This window comes from Sceloporus occidentalis, unplaced genomic scaffold, assembly GCF_023333645.1.
Source record: "Sceloporus occidentalis isolate IW3139 unplaced genomic scaffold, rSceOcc1.0.p SCAF_1, whole genome shotgun sequence".
NCBI classification, from domain to species: domain Eukaryota; kingdom Metazoa; phylum Chordata; class Lepidosauria; order Squamata; family Phrynosomatidae; genus Sceloporus; species Sceloporus occidentalis.
In genome coordinates this window covers 101,443,105-101,465,010 of record NW_028316981.1, presented here as the reverse complement: position 1 = coordinate 101,465,010, position 21,906 = coordinate 101,443,105, and the positions used below count along the sequence as shown (strand labels likewise).

General features: G+C 45.5%; 1 protein-coding gene across 3 annotated transcripts in view; it reads left to right on the top strand.

Annotated features, from left to right (window-relative positions):
- The window catches only part of SHROOM1 (shroom family member 1), a 69,956-nt gene that overhangs the window by 39,881 nt on the left and 8,169 nt on the right, over positions 1–21,906 (top strand). For all 3 annotated transcript variants that reach the window (XM_089530882.1, XM_089530892.1, XM_089530902.1), the window contains 4 exons: positions 5,391–8,140; positions 9,505–9,584; positions 12,116–12,808; positions 20,976–21,551. In XM_089530882.1, the coding sequence (XP_089387008.1) occupies positions 5,531–8,140; positions 9,505–9,584; positions 12,116–12,808; positions 20,976–21,551 (3,959 nt within the window). In that variant the 5' untranslated portion in view covers positions 5,391–5,530. The remainder of the gene's footprint in view (positions 1–5,390; positions 8,141–9,504; positions 9,585–12,115; positions 12,809–20,975; positions 21,552–21,906) is intronic.

The window sequence follows — 21,906 nt, the reverse complement described above, 5'->3', positions numbered from 1 at the left end:
TCAAGATTTTACAAAAGTAAAAAGGAGCTGGTTTTGTCTAGTTTCTGTTCGAGTTAAGGTTGTGTTAATTCTGATTAACACTAACATTGTCTGAAAAACAACCTGCTTTTGCGAGTTTTTTTATGATTTCTGTTCGGGTTAACCCTGAACACCCTCTGAATTTTCAGTTTAAATTCAGTTTCTGTGCGGGATCCGTCCCGTGTGATAAACGTAGTCCTAGATTTATTCTGATTACTTGGCTGCGGTCTCCATTCTGTTTAATGTTTCATCCAGGGTACGGGAACTCTTTAACTGTTTTGATTTTCTCATTGTCTAGATTGAATTTATGTAGATCCTAGAATGGTAAAATTTCTAGAAAAATTGAAGTTATGGAGGGGAAAGTAGTGGGCTGTTAGGAAAGAATCAGATTTTCCTCCCATCCAAAATGAAAAATACAATACAGGTTGAGTCTCCCTTTTCCAGAATTCTGAAATCTAAAGTACTCCAAAATCCATTTCATGGGTGGCTGAGAGAGTTATACCTTTGATTTCTAATGGTTCAGTGTACCCAAAGTTTGTTTTATGCAAACTATTACTAAAATATTATGTATAAAATTACCTTCAGGCTATGTGTATAGGAAACATAAATGATTTTCTTGTTTAGACCCAGGTCCCATCTCCAAGATATCTTTCAAAATAAAAATAAAAAATCTAAAATCCAAAATGCTTCTAATCCCAAGCATTTCAGATAAGGAAGACTCAATTTGTATCAGTATGCCTTACAGATGGGAAGTTACTTTGTTACATTAGAAACATGAAATGCATTATAACCTGGGTACTTGGGCATATTTAATAGGACCAATGTTTAATTATTATACTTTTCATGTGGATTGTTGATCCCCACAATTTCGAACAGATTTGTCATGTAATGTTGTTTGGGAATGGCTGTTCCTGTTCTAGCAACAAATCCAATCTCCTTTGGACGCTCAAAACAAGTAGTGCTGCTCTTTGAATCCAGCAAAACTAAAAGCAAAACTCCTAGGAATGTGGAAACCTTTTTTCTGTTCAGTTTGTGTAAACCCAAACTAAAGTTATCTGCTGAGATTAGCAACAAAGCAGCTCTAAATAATGTATTTATTTAGGATCATTACTTACTGCCGTTGTCTGTCCACCATCTGAAGGCAAACAGTTTAGTTCTTGGGACTGTTATCATGAAGGAAAAAGAAGTACATTGGGGCTGGAGCCCATTTCTGCACCACCTTAAAATTGCAAGCATCGCCTTAGAAATAATTAAATGTTGTTGAAACACTATTGGTTTTACAGTCCTCATCTATGGATGAGTCATGAATTCTCTATAAAAATGTTAGTACCTCCTAAATGAACTGAGGAAATTGTGTCAGTACAGACATAATGACTTCACCTTAAGTCATAGTTTATTAAGCCAAGATTATAATTGTGCTTAGAGACTTCCCTTCTTACTCAGGGCACATCTACACTGTAAAAATAATGCAGTTTGACACCACTTTAACTGCCATGATGATATCCTACAGAACCTAGGACTTGTAGTTTTGTGGGGCACCAGCACACTTTGGCAGAGAATGCTAATGACCTTATAAAACTGGAAATAAAACTAGAAATCACAGTATCATATGGTTTAACGTGTGTGATCATACTAATCAGACTATGAAATGGGGAACAGATAACATTTCTGCACAACCATAATGCTCTTTCTCAGCTTAATTAACCATTGTTTATTAAACTAAGACCATTATCTCTAAACCAGTCCTTTTTTCATCTGTGAACCCTTATGCTTTAAGTTGTTTCTGTTAGCAGTCTTTGCTATATCCCCCAGAGTTTTGCTTTTTATATAAATCCTTCTCTCTTCTTGCCATGATGTAGCTAAATATTAACACAACACCACACTGTTTGAAACATGAGAACTGTGAGCCAGATGTATTGCAAACAATTTTCCTTGAGTATTGCTCCATGACAAAAGTAATCTGCTCTGCTAGAATCAGGGTGCCTTTGTATCTTCTACCTATATATTTAGAAAATTGTTTCCACTGACAATTATACCACTCAAATTATTGCCATGTAATAAATTGGAAATGTTCAGGCTTTTTCAAGACTACAAGCATTTGGACAGCAAATAGGGTTGCCAGTTCAGAACAGTTCCCAATTGGCAAAGGGGCCAGGAAAGGCGTCATTCACCCTGCCTGTTCAAACTGTATGCAGAAAATCTCATATGAAGAGCAAGTTTGGACTCAGTTGCCACACTAGATATGAAAATGAGAAGTGAAGACAGGGGGAAAGAGCATCAACAGTCTAAGATAGGCAGATGACACCATACTACTAGTGAAAAACATCACAAACTTGGAACAATTGCTAAGGAAAGTCAAAGAAGAAACTGCAAAGACAAGCTTACAGCTGAACATAAAGAAAACAAAAATAATTACCATGGAGGAACTACATAAATTCAACCTAGAAGATGTGAAAATCAAGATAGTTAAAGATTTCTTATACCTTGGATCAAACATTGACCAGAACAGAGACTGCAATCAAGAAATAAGAAGACGGATTGGGAAGGGCAGCGATGAAAGGACGAGATAAGATATTAAAGAGCAAAGTTATACAATTGAACACTAAAGTTAGAATACTCCAAACCATAGTATTCCGCAGCACTATGTATGGATGTGAGAGCTAGACAGTGAAAAAAGAGGATAAAAAGAAAATTCATTTAGCAATAGCAATAGCATGTACATTTCTATACTACTTATCAGTGAACTCAGCACATTCTAAGCAGTTTACAATCTGTAAGCTACTGTAATTACCTCCAACAAGCTGGGTATTAATTTTACTGATCTATGAAAAGATGGAAGGTTGATTCAACCTTGGAGCCCCTGGGATTGAATTTACAACTGTGTGGCTGCAGTACTGGCATTTTAACCACTATACCACGAGGGCTCCTTTTGAGATGTGTTGCTGCAGAAAAGTGCCGAGGATACTGTGGGCAGCCAAAAACACAAACAAATGGGTCCTTGAATAGATCAAGCCTGACATCTCCCTGGAAAATTGTAAATTTGGACAAAATCCAAATATACAAGTATAGGATGGGAAATACATGACTTAGTAGTACTATATGTGAAAATGACCTTGAGATTATTGTTGATCGTAAATTGAACATGAGGCAACAGTGTGATGCTGCAGCAAAGAACATGAATGCCATTTTAGCCTATATTAATAGAAGCATAGTTTCCAAGTTGAGGGAAGTAATAGTCTTACTATAGTCCCTGCTGATCAGGTCTCAGCTAGAGACTTCTGTGTTCAGTTCTGGGCACCTCATTTTAAGATCATAGAATCATAGAGTTGAAAGAGACCACAAGGGACACCCAGTCCAACCCCATGCCATGCAGGAACTCACAACCGAAGCACCCCCGGACAGATGGCCATCCAGTAGACATCTGGTGTTTCTTGTTGGTCTGTACAGCCAGTCAGGTTCACAATTTGAAATCTGGCACGTCTAATTGCAAACAGCTTTTCTGTAGTACAGAAAAGTAACCCTTGCAAGAAACAGTGTTGCCAATTCTATTTTCAGTGTCTAAAAGTCATTATTACAAGTACAGTTATAGACAGTCCTTGTTTAGAGAATCAGGCTCACGTACTTTGCAACAGTATATATCGGTAGATCCCTGGGTAATTTGCAGTAAATTGACAAGGATTTCTGAATCCCGGTTGTTTACCAGCGGTAGCAAGAATGTAATTTTCTTCCATCCTGCTGTAAATTATTCTGCTGAAATAGCAAAAGGTTGGGCTAATCATGAGTGGAGTTTTACGAGGCCAGACTGTGGCTCTATTCAATTATGAGGTATTAAAATGCAAATTCGTGGACTTATTTGTAGCTAGGAGCCAGCATGGCATAGTGGTTTGAGCGTTAGAGTATGATTCTGGAGACTAGGGTTCAAATCCCCGCTCAGCCATGGAAACCCACTGGGTGACCTTGGGCAAGTCACACATTGTCAGCATCAGAAAACTCTGTGGTAGGTTTGTCTTAGGGTTGCCGTAAGTCAGAAACAACCTGAAGGCACACAACAACATGATTTTTCCAACCAGTGCCACTGCTAGCATTAAGGAGGCTCTGAAAACATTTTCTTTGAAGGATCTTCACACGCTTCTGGTTGGTAACCCCCTGTTTGCTCCTACCCCACACCCACGGCAGCTCCCTTTCTCCAGGTTTCTCTGCCCCCTCACCCAGTTGTTCCCTGCTCCTTCCCCACTACCCTATCTTTGCTTCTCCCATTTCTTACCAGCGTCTTCCTCCTCTTCCTCCTCCTTTTTTTCTTAGCAGAGTTCAGGTGTACTGTAAAGTGAAGTGACAGTTGTGCTCATGATTTTCCCCTGTGTGCCTCTGAGTCCATTGTGAGCCTGTTTGTGGGGTAGTAGAGGGGCAGGGGAGGGAGTCACCTGGTGAATCGAAGATTCCAAGTGAAAGTCTAGTTTCCTTTGCAGAATGTTTGGACTGCTCTCAGACTAAAGTTAAAAGAATGGAAGGAAGAAAAAGTAGAAGGAAAAAATGAGGTGCTCCTTAATGGAAGGAAGTGTGTGTGAGTAAATAAGCACAGAGTCATAATTTGTGGGGAAAGGTGGGGGTATAGATGATGGTGACAGTGGTGGAGGGGACATCAAGAAACAGTGTTTAAAGAGGGCAAACGGTGGGCAAGGGGAGTTGGCATGAGGGCCCTCTCTGGAATGGAGGCCTCTTGACTATTGCCCTGTTTTGTTGTGTTGTTGTGTGCCTTCAGGATGATTCCAAGTTATGATGAGCCTAAGCAAATCTATTATGGCGTTTTCTGGAGCTGAGAGTGTGCAAGTTGCCCAAGGTCACACAGTGGGTTTCCATAGCCAAATAGGGAACTGATCCCTGATTTCCAGAGTTGTAGTCTAATGTTCAAACCGCTACACCACACTACTCAGAAGACTGAAATTCCACTTTTGTCTATATTTTATAGCTTTCCAATACTCCATCAGGTGACAACATCAAAGTGTACAATATTACTAATGATTATGTAGCATGGAGTAAATGCACAAACAGAGTAGACACACTGGATTAATGGGGTATATGTAAGTGTTGATTTACAATTCATCTTTTGATTCCATAGATCTGTGATGGCTGGAACTATCCACCAAATTTTGGGCCAGGTTTTCAAGAGTTTATTTAGTCAAAGAAGAACTTTTTGTGTTGAGATTTTACTCTAAGATATAAACTACTTTGTCTTCAATACACATCACTGGATATAAGCAATTTAAAAGTACTTTTATTTCAGTGATAAATATTTTGCTGATACATCCCTCCTGAGGATATTCCACTAAAAAGTCATTCACTGGTGTATTTCAATTGGTTCTTTTCTTTTCTAGGATCCATCCCTCAGCTCATGAAATGTGGTAGTGACATATGAAACAAAGAAATATGCAAATTCTTGACCAGAAGACCAAAGACGTCTTCATTGTATCCCAGGTGCTTTTCTGGAGGACAGGATTGATTTGTAAGGGAGAAGATGTCTTCTTATGAGCATGAAGCTTCCAGATGGAACCTGAGACATGACCGCGGAACAGAGGAGCTCTTGGAGCCTGTGGTCTCCCACTGTGATGCTAGCATATTTGGAGCAGAGAAACCTCTCAGTGGCATAGATCAGTGCTTACACATTCCTGGAAAAGCAGACTCTGCATACAGTTCTTTCTCAGGGGGTTCCAATCTTCCAGAGTATCCTGCCCCATTATGCTACACTGAAAATGACCCTCTGCCTCTAGACCAGCTGCCTTATATGGACTCAGGATATGTAAGAAGTATTTATAATCCCAGTGCAATAAATACTGAGTTTAGACAAATGCATGAAAATAAGGCAATAGGAAAGATGGAGAGAACTGGTCACAACCAAGTATATGGAAGTACTCCTATCCCAGGGATGTCATATGAGATACAATCACCGCTGGCCAGATTTGCATCTCCTCTTCCTCACCCACCATCCCCACCAACTCGAGTGGACAGCTGTAAAGCTAACAGAAATGGAGGGCAGCCTCCTGGAATTTGTTTTGACCAGAGTGAACAAGGAGATGCGTACATGCAAAATCCCAGCAAAGTCCTCCCATTTGATCCCCCAGTAAACTGTTACAATGATAATTGGCACACTAGATATGAAAATGAGAATTTGGTCACAGAAAAGGGTGATATTTGGTATTCTGCTGACCCCTATGCCACAAATAAAAGTAACTTTCCCATTTTCACAGCATCTTCTGCGATTGTGGAAGAAAAATTAAGATCTAATTCTTCTCAGAAGATTTTGTGGGCTCAAAATACAATCCACGCTTATAAAATTCCCGAGGCGATGAACTCTAAGTCCTCTCGTTCACTGCAAGCCAGCCACAATGCTGTTAATGATATACAAGAGAACAAACAGTATTTTTATTCCTGCAGTGTACACAAACCACCCTTCACAGAAGCAGATTTGTTAGGCACCCTGGCTGGATCCAGTAAACCAGAGGGAGAGCTCGACAGCTTTCTGCATCCGTCCGGAATTGACAATCATTCGGGTTTGGAACAGGATATATATAAATGCAGCTTAAAATACACTTCCAGCTCTCATCCTAATGAGGCTGCACTAAGGACAATCGACAACTATGGAGAAAAGAAATGTTCCTTCAGTTCCAAGGAAGAAAACAGCAGAAATGTTTGGCATCCACTTCTAAAACAGCAAACCAGAATGCAGAAATCACCTTCTCATGGTCTGAACTTCATGGAAACTCCTCATAGTGAAATTTATGAGACCACCAACACCATATCTTGTTACAACCATGACGCAGACAGCAGTGCAGCCCAACCACGCAATGGATTTAGGAAAGCACAAGGAAATGATAATAGCAGCAGCCCTGACCTTCTTATGAACCCAAGACAAGAAGAAACATTGGAGCCTATTGGTTTTCAGAATCAACATTTGTTAAAGAAGTCTGAAAGTCAATCCCAGCACAACTCTGCCAGTATAAAAATAAATAGAAAGACAACTCCTCTGCTTTATTACCTTTCTGGTGGGAAAAATTCTAACTTTATGACTCACAAAACTCATAAAACTCTGGAACAAGAAGAGTTCTCTACAAAATCTTCAAGAAACAATTGCCAAGTGTCAGCAGCTCTAATAGAAATTCCCAGGGACAGTAACACCCATATGGATACTACCAGCACAGATGAAAGGTTAATTGTGGGGAGTCCTGCATCATCAGTGGATGATGCATTCAAGAATGTCTATCGGGAAAAACTTAAAATTGCTCAGAGCAAAGTCCTCCGAGAAACTTCTTTCAAGAGAAAAGATTTACAGATGAGCTTGCCTGTTCGGCTGAAGCCAAAACCCTCTTCAAGACCATCCATTGAACATCTCAGGTCCTTGTCATTATCTAGTACTAATGAGGATTCTAAACCAATTCCTCCCCTCAAGCCACTGGAAAATGTCAGTAGAGAGGATGATTCCAAAAGGCCACAAGCCACTCGAATTGGGGGCAGGAAAAGGGCCACTGCAGAACAGAAGAAGATCTCCTATTCTGAACCTGAGAAACTAAATCAGCTGGATGATCAGAGAGATCAAAGTGCATCATGGAAGACAAAAAATGCAAGGTCCCGGTCTGATGAGATAAGTGAACAAGACACCAGGGTCCTTAGAAGTAAAGCTCTTGAAGCTCAAGGCAGGGCTCTTTCTAAGGCAGAACTGAAACAAATACAGCACAATGCACTTCTTGAGTACATGGAACGAAAGACTGGACAGCGGCCTACTACTGCTAACCACAACACACAACAGAAGCCCCCTTTGCAACAGAGGACTTCAGATTCAAAGAGGTTTTCGGAAGACAGATCCTCCAGTTCTAGTACCAGCAAAAAGTTATTAAATACAGACTGCTTCTCTCAACATCTTCCTCCAGGGCGAATCTCAGAGCCACTTCCCCCCCCTTCATCTACCATGACTGCTGATTCTCCTGTCCCTGAAATGGCTAATTCAAGAGTGCAACCTTCTGGAGTTGAAGGGAGCTATGCCAGCACCTTGGCAAAAAGTATTTATCACTCATGTTCTTCTACCTCCAGCAGAGGCCATGGGAAATCAAAATCCACTCCTCCTCCAGTGCAGGTACGCAAGTACCTATTAAGATGTAACATAATATTTGTGCCAAATGTGCTATATTGGTCATCAGTTGCTTTTGTCAGGAGTCTGAAAGTTGGTTTCTTTGGGCCTAGATGTACTATTCTGCTGAATTTTATTGGAAAGATCATAAAGACTGTATTATGTCACATGAAAGAGCATCCCAGTAGTGGCTGGCAGCTCCCATGTCAGTGGTGTGGTGACTCCACTCCAGGTTTTAATCAAGGCTTTAACAGAGTAAATGTGCTGAACTCTGCCTTCCAAATAGTTCAGCACCTTGGATGGCTACTTTAAAGTTACTCAAAACCCAAGTGGATCACTGTCCCATTGAAAGAGAGTCACCAGCCACTACTGGAGGACAGTGATCATGAGAGTAGAAAAAGATGCTGTTATTATATGTCATAATAATGATTGGCTCACAAATATTTAATTTTGTTGTTGTTGTTGAACAAAGAACCTTCATTAAAGCTATTGGGGGGGTGCAGGTCTCTGAGGTCCAGTGTATATGCCCTCCAGACCTTGAGCAGTTGTCCACGCTGGTTCTAAAGCAGGGGTGGGCAACTATGGAAGGCTTGGGGACCATATTGCCCCCCAGGGGACCTGGAGGACCCAAATACCCACTAGGAGGCATGCCAGGCATTGCCACCATATTTTGGGGACTTCCTGAGCCACTTAAAACCTGTGAGGCCTTTTTTGACCAATGGAAGCTACTTCTTATGTGGAAAAGGATTCTCTGGGGTCTATATTGGTCCAGGGGCCTCCATATCATGGTGGAAATACCCCTGTGCCTCTAGAGAACATTTTGGGGGAAATGCTTTATTTAAAATGTGAATTTCCTCTTATCCCTGGGGGTCACAAACATGGTAGAAATGCCCTCCACATCCTCCAGATGCCACATGGGGGCATTTTGGAGTAAAAAATTGGAGGGGGACAAAAATGGACCTCAGGAGCTGGATGTGGCACATGGGCTGCAGTTTGCCCACCCTTGTTTTAGAGTAAGTCAGAAATGGCTCAGTTGTTTAAATTCAAACACTTCCTCTAAAAAAGCTCAGATGGGTGTCAGGGTAGAGGAATGGGGCCTTCAACACAGTGCACTTTTATTTTATTTTCATGTAATAAACGTTAAAAATGTAAATTTCTTTCAACATATTTTGTAAGTGTCAGTGTCAAATCAAATCATCAGAAAGGATGATTAGATCAACTCACAATGAATTGTAAATTTAAATAACTTTTCCCATCCCTTGATAGCATGCATATGAAAAGGAGAGGCACTGTATGCCGTTTATCAGCTGTTCTGTTATGCAGACAAATTTCATCCATGCTAACTTCTCCCCCCCCCCCCCCATTTTTAGGATTACTATTCATCTATAGATTCTATAACGTGGCCAGCATTATCATCTCAGGACCATGGATACTATCCAACACATCCCAGGTAAGTGTGTAATAATGCAAGGGGCCTGTTCTTATGATCGGGATTTTCGGAGTGTGTTATATCTTGTTATACTCTATACTTGCTCCTGTCCAAGGTGGCAGTCAGTGAAAACTGTTTCGTGGAAGAACAGTCTTCACATCACCCCTTTAAAATGCTAGGAAACTTTAGGATTTCAAATGGTCTCTCCAAGCCTGAGAATTTTAATTAGAATATGTAGCAACACAAGAAATAGATTTTTTTTAACCAATCATTATCTGAGAATATTTACTTCCTCAGTTTAAGATAATAGTTATTTTCAAAGGTCAGAAAAATTACGTTTTTGGATGACAACTCCCAAAATCTCTCAGTGATTGGCCAATAAGCACTGGCCTTTTTTAGTGTCATGGAAAAATAATAAGTGAAACAGCTACAAAAAAAGAACTGAGGGCACTCTTCTCCTTATTTGGAAGGCACTGTAACAGCCACTTCTAATATTTCCATTCTTTGAGATCATAGCCCCACCATCTGATCTCCTGCAGAAATAGCACTTAGAGTGTTTAGATGGAAGCAAAGAAGTACAAAAGTGGAAGACTGCACTGAATCTGTTTATAAGATTCAGATTTAGCATCGACTGCAAGAAATGTATTTAAAACAGAACTTTAAATTACAAGGGGAAAGTTTGTACATTTTTGAGCATTTTGAGCATAAAACCCCAGAAGTAGCTGAGGACAAATGAAGAAGAACTGGAAAAATACTTGAGAGATATCATTTTCCTGGTCTTTAGGACAGATTTATAGTTCATGGATGATCTATTTTATTATATTTTATTGGCAGAAGTTCAATTAAGTTATTGAACTTAATCTGTTAGCTCAGTTTCTTGTACCTTTCAATTATTTTCCAAAATAAAATGTGGTCCAATACCTGCATTGCAGCACTGGCTTTGAAGCAGTCATATAATTGTTTCAGATTTATTAGCTGTACACAGTTAACCATCTTTTAAAAGAGTATTGATCATTTTATAATCCCCAAGTGTGTCTTTATTGTCTGCTAGTGTAGACATCTGCTTCTCATTGTGTGTATTACAACATCAAATGAGCATGTCCTTGCCATTGTTGTTCTTCACACACTCCAAACCTGATTAGCCAAAGTTAATTAGCTAAAGGGATTGGGGCCCAGGAGAAGAAGCCATTACTTTAAACACCCTTGAGGGGGCATAACTAAATAATCATATGGAAAATTTTGTATAAAATCAGTTAGCATGTCTGTTAACATGATTATATCTACCTAACAGTGATTGCTTTAGAATAATTAACAGCATCACAAGATCAGGTTTTTCTAGCTAATTGTTTTTAAATGCACACAAACATACAAAGACATGCACATGCTGACATTGTTGCTTATTTTGTAAATCTTTTATTTTATTTTTTTACTTTTCCCTTTTGGGGGTGAGCATTTCCCTCCTGTTTCCATTTCTGGTTGTTTGGTGAACAGACCTCCTTCCAAACTTGAACCTGAATGGTTGCAAGACAGCAAGGAGACACAGATTTATTTGTTAAATATATAGCACATACTATCTTGCTATATGCATTACCATAGCGGCTAACAGCAAGAAAATATATAATAAAAATATAACCACTTAGAGTAACAATGCATGTGCTAAGTGTTAATACCATAATAGTAGTATCATTAGGTATGAGCAGGTAAAAGGTTTTGACAGTAGCAGCCACGTAAAAACATATTAAGGTAGATTTACAGATTAAGATGACAGAGCAGCAGGGAAAGGTAAATCTGCTTTTTTTAATGGGGCAAAACAGATGCTTCAAGTAAAGCAGAGGTAATTGTGCACCTTTTCCTTGCCAACTGTGTGCCCACTCAATAGCAACCTTCCCCTCCAAGCTGCTTTTCTCCTCAAGAGATTTTTTAAGAATGCAGGCTTCCCTCTCTTCCTTACAGCTGAAGGGGGTAGCCTTGTTGTGAATGAAAAGCATCTGGAAAATATATGATTAAAGCAAGGTTTGAAGAGTCTTGACTATCCAGGTGTTCTTGGCCTATAACTCCCATCAGTTTCAACTAACGCTGGAATTGTAGCCCAAAACATCTGGAGTGCCAAAGGTTCCTGCACCTCAGGGTTAGACAATACCTCTTCTTTCTTCTAGTTGGTTCTCTGGTCTCTCCCTGACAGGCTAGTGGCATCTGGCATCTGTAATATCAGAGGAGTGGTGAATATGCTCTGGGTTTTAGTTTGGACCTTAAAGTTGCTATACAAGGTGCTGAAATCTAGCCCCAGAATAGGTTTCAGAACTTTGGATAGATCCTTTAAAGTTTGGGCCAAAACCTGGAGCAGATTCACTGCTCCCCTGATATCAAATTCACCCATTAGTGAGGTGTAGGGGTTGAATTAATTGCAGATCTGCATTCACCCTTGAGGTCAAGTACCGTTCTAAAACATGGCTTGTTGGGGGAAAATCTGATTATTTTGAATTTACATTAATAGGGAATGAAATGAGATTGTTGGTGATTTTTTTAAAAACTAAAATATCATTTGAAATCAGTTTTAGCCCCCTGTTGAAGGAGAACTTGGAAGTCGATAAACAAGATGCATTGGGATCTGCAAAGCAAGGAGCGTACGTAGCTGGAAGAAGAGGGAAATCTATGGAAGAAACAGAAAGTCCTGAAAGGGTCATACTGTCACCACTTAGCCAAAGTACAGACCAGCTTCACCATCTGAAGGGCTGGCATGGTTCCTCTGGGCTGGAGACTAGCCAGAGCAGTCAGGGAGCAAACCATCAAAATGTTCTGCAGCAGAATTGTGAGCCTGGATCCAGATGTCTGCCCAGGCAGTCACCTGCTGAGGATGCTACATCTCTGAGGGAATTAAATTCAGCTTTTCATGTGCTTGAAGCACCTCGCAACACAAAAAGTAATAAACTCACTAGGATTTTCATAAGCCTAGGGAATCCATCCCTAGGTCATGCACCTCTGCTTCCTGAGGGTAGCAGGATCGCATCCTCAAACATACCTGTGGAGCCTGATTATCCATCACCAGTCTTTTCTCCAGGTGAGATAGACAGTGAGGTTTTTAAGAATTCTTTTGCCAGTGGCTCAGAAACAGCCTCAGACCTTCCCTCCTTCCATGGACAAAGTCAGTGTTCAGCGGGAGACAGGAAGGCCCCAGAACCTGCCTCTGCTGCTTCAGCTCTACAGAACACAAAAGGAAAGCAAACCAAGGAAGGACAAAATGTCAGGTAAATATTTTATTCTTATTTTGAGGCAATGGATTTCTTGTAGTTTATGCACTCTTTTGGCATGCGAATTCAGATCCATCATGGATCAAGGACTGCTGCTACACTGCAGAAATAAAACAATTTGACAGACACTTCTTTAACTTCTGTGACTCAAATGCTGTGGAATTCTGGGATTTGTAATATTGCGAGTTATTTAGCCTTCCCGGTCAGAGAACTCTGGTGCCACAATGAACTACAAATCCCAGAATTCAATAGCATTGAGCCATGGAAGTTAAAGTGCTTTATTTCTGCATCCGCTTAAAATAGTAGTTTTGATAGTAGCCATGTTACTCTCTTGCAGCATAAAAAGGAGGAAGCAAGAGAGAAGAAAAAACCCACTTCTTCACATGCAGTACAGTGTGATATTAAATCCTCAGGTATAAAGCATATTTGTACAGCTGTGGGAGTGGAACAGAATGTTATAGGATCCACAGTACTGCCGCATTCCTGTTTCTCTCCATCTCCCTTCCTCCTTTTTATGGCATTTAAAATGTACATTTTTCAGAAGTGTGCATGGGGAGAGCCTTTGCTTGTCAGTCAGGATGGTACTGTTGACTTTTTGCTAGAACAATGTTAACTTTTGCTAGAACAACATTAACTTTCCAAGTACTTCTCATTCCCTGATCTAGCCTTCAAAGAAAAGAGGTTGAAACTTGAGTTGTGAGAGGACAGAAAAATATATTTGTGCCTATTCTTACTTTAGTGAAGGAGGATAGGGAAAAGCAAGCAGCTTCTGAAGGTTTATTTTCTTCATACTCACACTTTAAATCACAACATTGAAAGACTAAAAGCTAATGGTTATATCTACTGAATCAATTCTATTGAAACCGACAAACACATTTCCCAGAGGGCCTTCTCTACTACTGCTCCAAAATTATGGAACGACCTGCCGGAGAAGATCCGCCACATTTCCACTCTGACTGCTTTTAAGAAAGCACTCAAGATGGATCTCTTCCAGAAGGCCTTCCCAACTTAGTTACCCCTTCCCAGATATAGAGATATAGATATAGAAATATAGGCCTGTTACAGACAGCCAAAATAAAGCTGCTTCGAATCACAGTGGAGGTATGATGTTTCAATGATGCATGAGTCCTAAGAGTCCAGAAGTCACACCAAAGCCATGCTCCAGCCCTAAGGACTGGAGCGTGGCTTTGGTGTGGCTTCTGGACTCTTAGGATGCATGCATCATTGAAACACCATACCTCCACTGTGACTCGAAGCAGCTTTATTTTGGCTGTCTGTAACAGGCCATAGATCTGGATACAAACCTGACATGAACATGATCATGATCATGAAAAATGCCTCCTCGTCTGCTTATTTTCCTCCAAATTCTAGTTGAATGTTTTAATGTTTTAATAGTTTTTAATGCTTTTATACTATGACTCTTTAATCCTGTTTTAGCATTGGGAATGTGGAGTGGGTATAGGGATTGTTTTCTTCTTGGATTTTATTGTAACTTTAATGTATTTTATTGTTGTGACCCACCTGGATTCTCTGTGATAGGGTGGGCTAGAAATAAATCATTATTATTATTATTATTATTATTATTATTATTATTTTCTTGCAGATTTCCATTTAGGTAGCTTAAGTGTTCTTGTCTCACTGTAGAACACCTACAATTCTGGATTATGGTTAGCTTGCTGAAACTTCTTTCAGCTCTTTGACAATTACTGAGAGCATGCTGTCTGTCTGTCTGTCTGTGTGTCTGTCTGTCTATCTATCTATCTATCTATCTATCTATCTATCTATCATCTATCTATCTATCATCTATCTATCTATCTATCTATCTATCTATCTAGTTGTATAGGTCTATGCACATTTCACTGAGAAAAAGTTGCAATTATTTCATTAAATCTCATTTGATACCTTAAGGCAGGGGTAGGCAACCTTTTTGAGCCGGGGGCCGGGTTGCTGTCCCTCAGGCGACTGGGGGGCCGAAGCTGGGGGGTGGAGCTTCGACCCTCCGGGGCGGGGCCACGTGCCAGGGGTGGAGCTTCCACCCTCTGGGGCGGGGCCATGTGCCGGGGGTGGAGCTTCCACCCTCCGGGGCGGGGCTGTGTGCTGGGGGGTGGAGCTTCCACCCTCCAGGGGCGGGGCCGCATGCCGGGGGCAGAGCTTCCACCCTCCGGGGGCCAGGCCTCCCCATTTTTGCTGGCCCCTGACGGGCCCCGTCAGAGACCAGCAAAAAAGCTGGGGGCTCCCAGGGCGGCAGGGGGCCCTGCAGGAGGGCTCCCAGGGCGGCAGGGGGCCCTGCAGGAGGGCTCCCAGGGTGGCAGGGGGCCTCTGCAGGGCCCCAGGGATGGCAGAGGGTCCTGCAGAGGCCCCCTGCCACCCTGGGAGCCCTAAAGCAGGGCCCCAGGGATGGCAGCGGGCCCCGCAGAGGCCCCCTGCCACCCTGGGAGCCCTCCTGCAGGGCCCCAGGGATGGCAGAGGGCCCTGCAGAGGCCCCCTGCCACCCTGGGAGCCCTAAAGCAGGGCCCCAGGGATGGCAGCGGGCCCCGCAGAGGCCCCCTGCCGCCCTGGGAGCCCTCCTGCAGGGCCCCAGGGATGGCAGAGGGCCCTGCAGAGGCCCCCTGCCACCCTGGTAGCCCTAAAGCAGGGCCCCAGGGATGGCAGAGGGCCCCGCAGAGGCCCCCTGCCGCCCTGGGAGCCCTCCTGCAGGGCCCCAGGGATGGCAGAGGGCCCTGCAGAGGCCCCCTGCCGCCCTGGGAGCCCTAAAGCAGGGCCCCAAGGATGGCACCGGCCCCGCAGAGGCCCCCTGTCGCCCTGGGAGCCCTCCTGCAGGGCCCCAGGGATGGCAGAGGGCCCTGCAGAGGCCCCCTGCCACCCTGGGAGCCCTAAAGCAGGGCCCCAGGGATGGCAGCGGGCCCCGCAGAGGCCCCCTGCCACCCTGGGAGCCCTCCTGCAGGGCCCCAGGGATGGCAGAGGGCCCTGCAGAGGCCCCCTGCCACCCTGGGAGCCCTAAAGCAGGGCCCCAGGGATGGCAGAGGGCCCCGCAGAGGCCCCCTGCCACCCTGGGAGCCCTCCTGCAGGGCCCCAGGGATGGCAGAGGGCCCTGCAGAGGCCCCCTGCCACCCTGGGAGCCCTAAAGCAGGGCCCCAGGGATGGCAGAGGGCCCTGCAGAGGCCCCCTGCCGCCCTGGGAGCCCTAAAGCAGGGCCCCAGGGATGGCAGCGGGCCCCGCAGAGGCCCCCTGCCGCCCTGGGAGCCCTCCTGCAGGGCCCCAGGGATGGCAGAGGGCCCTGCAGAGGCCACCTGCCACCCTGGGAGCCCTAAAGCAGGGCCCCAGGGATGGCAGAGGGCCCAGCAGAGGCCCCCTGCCACCCTGGGAGCCCTAAAGCAGGGCCCCAGGGATGGCAGTGGGCCCCGCAGAGGCCCCCTGCCACCCTGGGAGCCCTAAAGCAGGGCCCCAGGGATGGCAGCGGGCCCCGCAGAGGCCCTCTGCCATCCCTGGGGCCCTGCAGGAGGGCTCCCAGGGTGGCAGGGGGCCCTGCAGAGGCCCCCTGCCACCCTGGGAGCCCTAAAGCAGGGCCCCAGGGATGGCAGAGGGCCCTGCAGAGGCCCCCTGCCGCCCTGGGAGCCCGCCTGGAGGGTCCCAGAGACGGCAGCGGGCCTCCCAGAGGCCCCCTGCCGCCCTGGGAGCCCTCCTGGAGGGTCCCAGAGATGGTAGCGGGCCTCCTAGAGGCCCGCCGCCATAGCCGCTGCTGCCGCGGCGGCCACTCTGGGCGCCGCCATTTTGGGCGGCAAAATGGCGGCGAACTCTCGCGCGACCTCCCCCGAGGTCGCGCGAGACTTCGCCGCCATTTTGGGCGAAAAAATGGCGGCGCCCATAGCTCCAGAGGCCGCTATGGGCGCCGGCATTTTTTCGCCCAAAATCGCGGCGAAGTCTCGCGCGACCTCAGGGAAGGTCGCGCGAGACTTCGCCGCCATTTTGCCGCCCAAAATGGCGGCGCCCAGAGCGGCGAAAAGCCGCGACGGGCGACCGCCGCGGCGGCGGCGGCGGCGGCAGGGGCAGCCGGGGGCCGGCGGCCAGGCCTTCGCGGGCCGCATCCGGCCCGCGGGCCGGAGGTTGCCGACCCCTGCCTTAAGGCTTAAGTGGAGGCAATTTGTATTCTGTTCCAAAAGCTCCCTGGAACATCTTTTTTCAGATGCAACAGTTCATGAGGAAAAATTCACAGAAAGATCTGGGGTGTTTCTGAAGTACACATTTAGAAGCTTCTTTGAGTTCCATGGGTTCTCGTGTTATATTTGAGGTCTGAATGGAATAGAAAACAATTGTTAGGGTAGCATTGAATTTGTGCTGTAATGTGCAGTTGACATTATCCACATTTGCATCAAAACTGAAATCATGAGCGAAATAGACTACTTACTCTGGGACCTGCAAACCATACTGGCAGAAGGAGTAGCCCTTGCCCCTGTCTTATGGTGCTTTGTTTTGCTGTTCCAAGCAGGTGTCTCTCCCTATCTGCCTATGCACCAAGGACTTCTTGATGTGATGTATATGTATGTGGTTCAAATTGCTTATCAATTTATAGAGACCCCATGAGTTTCTTAGGGTTTTCTTGGGCAAGGAATACTCAGAGGTGGTTTTGCCCATTCCTTCCTCTAAATGTAACTTACAGCACCAGGTATTCATTGGTGGCCTCCCATCCAGTTTACTAACCAGGCCTGACTCTCCTTACCTTCCAAGATCAGATGGGATCTGATGAATTTAGGTTATTTTGGTCTGATCTCCTGATGTGAAATATGCTGTCAAATAGTGTAAAACAAATAGTGTCATCTCACATAGCCTCAATTTAAGTGAAGAGACATACTTTTCTATTCCATAGAATGGCCTTAGGTGTAGGAGCAGATCAGGAGTTCCAGAAGTTCAGAATATTGCTCAAGATTGCTCTTACACTGCTTTTGATTGGCTGTAGCAAAGATTGCAAAATCTGGACAATAGAAACAAGGAAATAAGTTTCTATAAATATCCTTAGGCATGATCTTTAGCAGGGATAAGCAATTGTGTGGTAGGTGTTTTGACATCTTAGGGTGGAGGGGGGGATGGCAGACTGCCTTTTGAATTCCATGTGGCCATGGCCTAACAGAACTCAGAAGGCTGTGGGGAGGGCTGCTGAAAGGGCCAAACATGCCCCCATGTCACCGCCATGCCACCATTCTAAGCGTTCTGGCAATGAGGTGGGGGGCATGCTCAGTCCTCTCAGCAGCCCCCCCCCCTGCCTTCTGAGTCCCATGTGGCCATGACTGTGCAGGGCTCAGAAGGCAGTCAGCCCCCCCCCCCCCAAGATGTACTATCCCACTGGGTTAGGGTTGCCATTCATCAGGACCTCCAAACCGGGAAAAATGTAGGACAAAATGTTCAAATGTAGGACACATTTTTTTTGTGTCCTACATTTGAATAGGAGCCTCCGAGGCTTTCCCTCTCGGCCTGGGCCCCGCCCTCGGTGGGGGCGGAGCCCAGGCGGAGAGGGACTCATCCCCTTCAGGGAGGCTTTCCCTATGGGCCTGGGCCCCGCCCTCGGTGGGGGCGGAGCCCAAGCGTAGAGGGACTCCTCCCCTTCAGGGAGGCTTTCCCTGCAGGCCTGGGGACCGCCCTCAGCGGGGGCGGAACCCAAGCGGAGAAGGCCTCCTCCCTTTCAGGGAGGCTTTCCCTGTGGGCCTGGGCCCCGCCCTTGGCAGGGGCGGAGCCCAGGTGGAGAGGGACTCATCCCCTTCAGGGAGGCTTTCCCTTTGGGCCTGGGCCCCGCCCTCGGCGGGGGCGGAACTCAGGCAGAGAGGGACTCCTCCCCTTCAGGGAGGCTTTCCCTGCAAGCCTGGGCCCCGCCCTCGGCGGGGGCAGAGCCCAAGCGGAGAGGGCCTCCTCCCTTTCAGGGAGGCTTTCCCTTTGGGCCTGGGCCCCGCCCTTGGCAGGGGCGGAGCCCAGGTGGAGAGGGACTCATCCCCTTCAGGGAGGCTTTCCCTTTGGGCCTGGGCCCCGCCCTCGGCGGGGGCGGAACTCAAGCAGAGAGGGACTCCTCCCCTTCAGGGAGGCTTTTCCTGCAGGCCTGGGCCCCGCCCTTGGCGGGGGCGGAGCCCAAGCAGAGAGGGCCTCCTCCCCTTCAGGGAGGCTTTCCCTTTGGGCCTGGGCCCCGCCCTTGGCGGGGGCGGAGCCCAGGCGGAGAGGGACTCCTCCCCTTCAGGGAGGCTTTCCCTGCAAGCCTGGGCCCAAGCGGCAAGGGAAAGCCTCCCTCAGCTTGCTATATCTCGCCCGGGAGCAGGGGCAATCCCGGGGACGGGGCCATACCGGGCCGTGACCGTGCGGCCCCGCCCCAAACCGGGAAAGTCCCGCCCCCAGGCGGGATATGGCAAGCCTACACTGGGTGACACTTCTATCTGGGGTGTCACCCAGTGTGGCCCATCCCATTGCACCACCTTAGGGACACACCTAGTGATACACCCCCCTAGTGACATCCCAGGCAGGGAAGCCCCTGCCCCTGAGCTGTATCAGAAGCTCATCTGAAATGACTCTGAGACTCATTTGAACATTTTGAAGCTAATTTTCAAGATTTGTATGGGCGGGATGAGGGGAAGAAGTGAACCACAGTGTTTGTGAACAGTTCAGTGTGTTTGATGTGATTTTGCCTCCTCACTTGAAAAATCACTTGATATTTGGAGTGGGATGTGTAAGCCTTTGGGACTGTCATGTGTTTCTGCAGCTGTAAAAGTGGTGTTCATGGGCTACATGTGGCCCACAGGCTGCACTTCCCCACCCTTGATATACAGTTTATCCTCAGTCTTTCCCTTGTGCAACAGGTTTTTCTTACCCACTGGTTAGAAACTCATTGGTAAGATACATGTCTCTGTCCCTCAGTGGGAGCCCTGACTTTAGCCTAATACACTGGGTAAAGGAATTACATAGGGACCAGGGCCAATTTTTCTCTCCTACACCAAGTTAATTCCTGTCATCATTTTGTATGGGACTGAGTTGAAAGGGAAGTAGGGAGGGGGACCTGGGGTTGTGTGGGTGCTGTGTTATCTGATTGGTGGGCTTTTGTGTGATTTTGGGGTTAAAAGCAGCCAAAAATTCACATGATTATTTTTAATGGAGCATTGGATGCTTTCAGGGGCTAAGTCCCTGGCCACAAAACAGGAATTTAGAGGTCCCATAAGGCCCATGGGCTGCATTTTCCCTACTCCTCTAGGCTGCATCAATAGAAGTATAGTGTCTAGATCAAGGGAAGTAATAGTGCCACTATATTCTGCTTTGGTCAGGCCTCACCTGGAATATTGCTTCCAGTTCTGGGTGCCACAATTTAAAAAGGACGTTGAGAAACTGGAGCGTGTCCAAAGGAGGGCGACCAAAATGGTGAAGGTTCTGGAAACCATGTCCTATGAGAAACCATGTCCTATGAGCTGGGGATGTTTAGCCTGGAGAAGAGAAGGTTAAGAGGTGATATGAAAGCCCTGTTTAAATATTTGAAAGGATGTTATATTGAGGAGGGAGCAAGCTTGTCTTCTGCTGCTCCAGAGACTAGGACCTGGAGCAATGGATGCAAACTCCAGGAAAAGAGATTCCAGCTCAACATTAGGAGGAACCTCTGACAGTAAGGGCTGTCTGACAGTGGAACACACTCCCTCAGAGTGTAGTGGAGTCTCCTTCTTTGGAGGTCTTTAAGCAGAGGCTGGATGACCATCTGTTGGACTGGATCGCCCTTGTGGCCTCTTCCAACTCTATTATTCTATGATTCTATGATTCCATGATTCTATACATGCACTAACTTCAGCATAAATTCTTTTGCCTTCTGAGGATATTACTATAGAGTGGTCATGCATAGGATTATGCTGTCATGTTACAGACTTAGTACAGTGATCCCAGGCTATTCAAAAACAAAAATTGCCAAGTTGTGTGGAAATTTCTTTGGCATGAATGAGGTCAGTCAAATGTGCTGCTGTAAGTGGAAGCAGTACAGCTAAACACAGGTAAAAATTTAAAAGGTGCTGCTTATTTTACCTCATATCTCCAGGCCAGAAAGTTCTATTTATTAGATTCTCATGTGTCATGACACAGGAGCAGAATCAGAATGTTTAAAATGTGGCACTCTTGTGTTATATAATTTTGTATGTAATTACATAATTCTTTCTTCTAGCTTCCCTCTCCCTGAGAAAGAAAAATCTAATTTTGGAGAGAGTGGAGATGATGAGAATTCAGCAGGGAATTCATGTTGCTCAGGGATGGTTCTTGAATCTCCAGCTTTCTCCCTCAAAGAAAAGAACAACACAAATTCTCAGCTGAAGAAAGATATCAGTGAAAACTCCCACATGTCCTGTGCATCTCAATGGCAGCACAAACAGGCAAATGATACAACACATCCCTCAGAGAGCAGGCAACACTGTTGCACAGTTCTGTTAGACACCCAAGGACATGAAAATACAAGGCATCCATTAGCAAATCCAGAAGCCTTGCAGAACGAATGTAAAAGCAGCTCTCCAGTGCAAGACGCAGGTTTATTTATGGCTGAATCAAAATCTCCAGAGGACCAGAGGTGTGAAGATCTTGCTACTGAGATTATTGCCAAAGACAAGTCCCTGGTTGATATCCTCATGCCCCATCCCATTAGGAAAACTGCTTTAGAGCTCATGGAAGGCCTTTTCCCTGTGAACTTTTCCGTGTCAAGCAGATCCAGCAGAAACAAGGAGGGAATTCAGATTGTTCAAGAAAACAAGTAAGTTTGAGAGTCACATAACCTCAGGTAATCTCCTTTGGGGCAGGCTGGGGTGAGGGGGAAATTGGATTGTCTGGTTGGTGTTAACAGCTGTGTGAACTACCAACACATGAGAAAAATTAGATTGTATAAATGCCATTGCTGTAAAATATGTTAAGAGTAGAGGAAATAATTACAAAGATCTTGATTCCACAGTATTCCGCAAATTGTGTGGTGCAAAGATTTCTGGGGGGGAAAAACCCCAAAAGCTGAAAGTGAAATGTATAGGGAAATGCATATTCACTGTCATTAGCATCTTTTTCTCATCGACAACAGCTTTCTTCAAAGCTATATGCCTTAGCCATCAACAAATTAA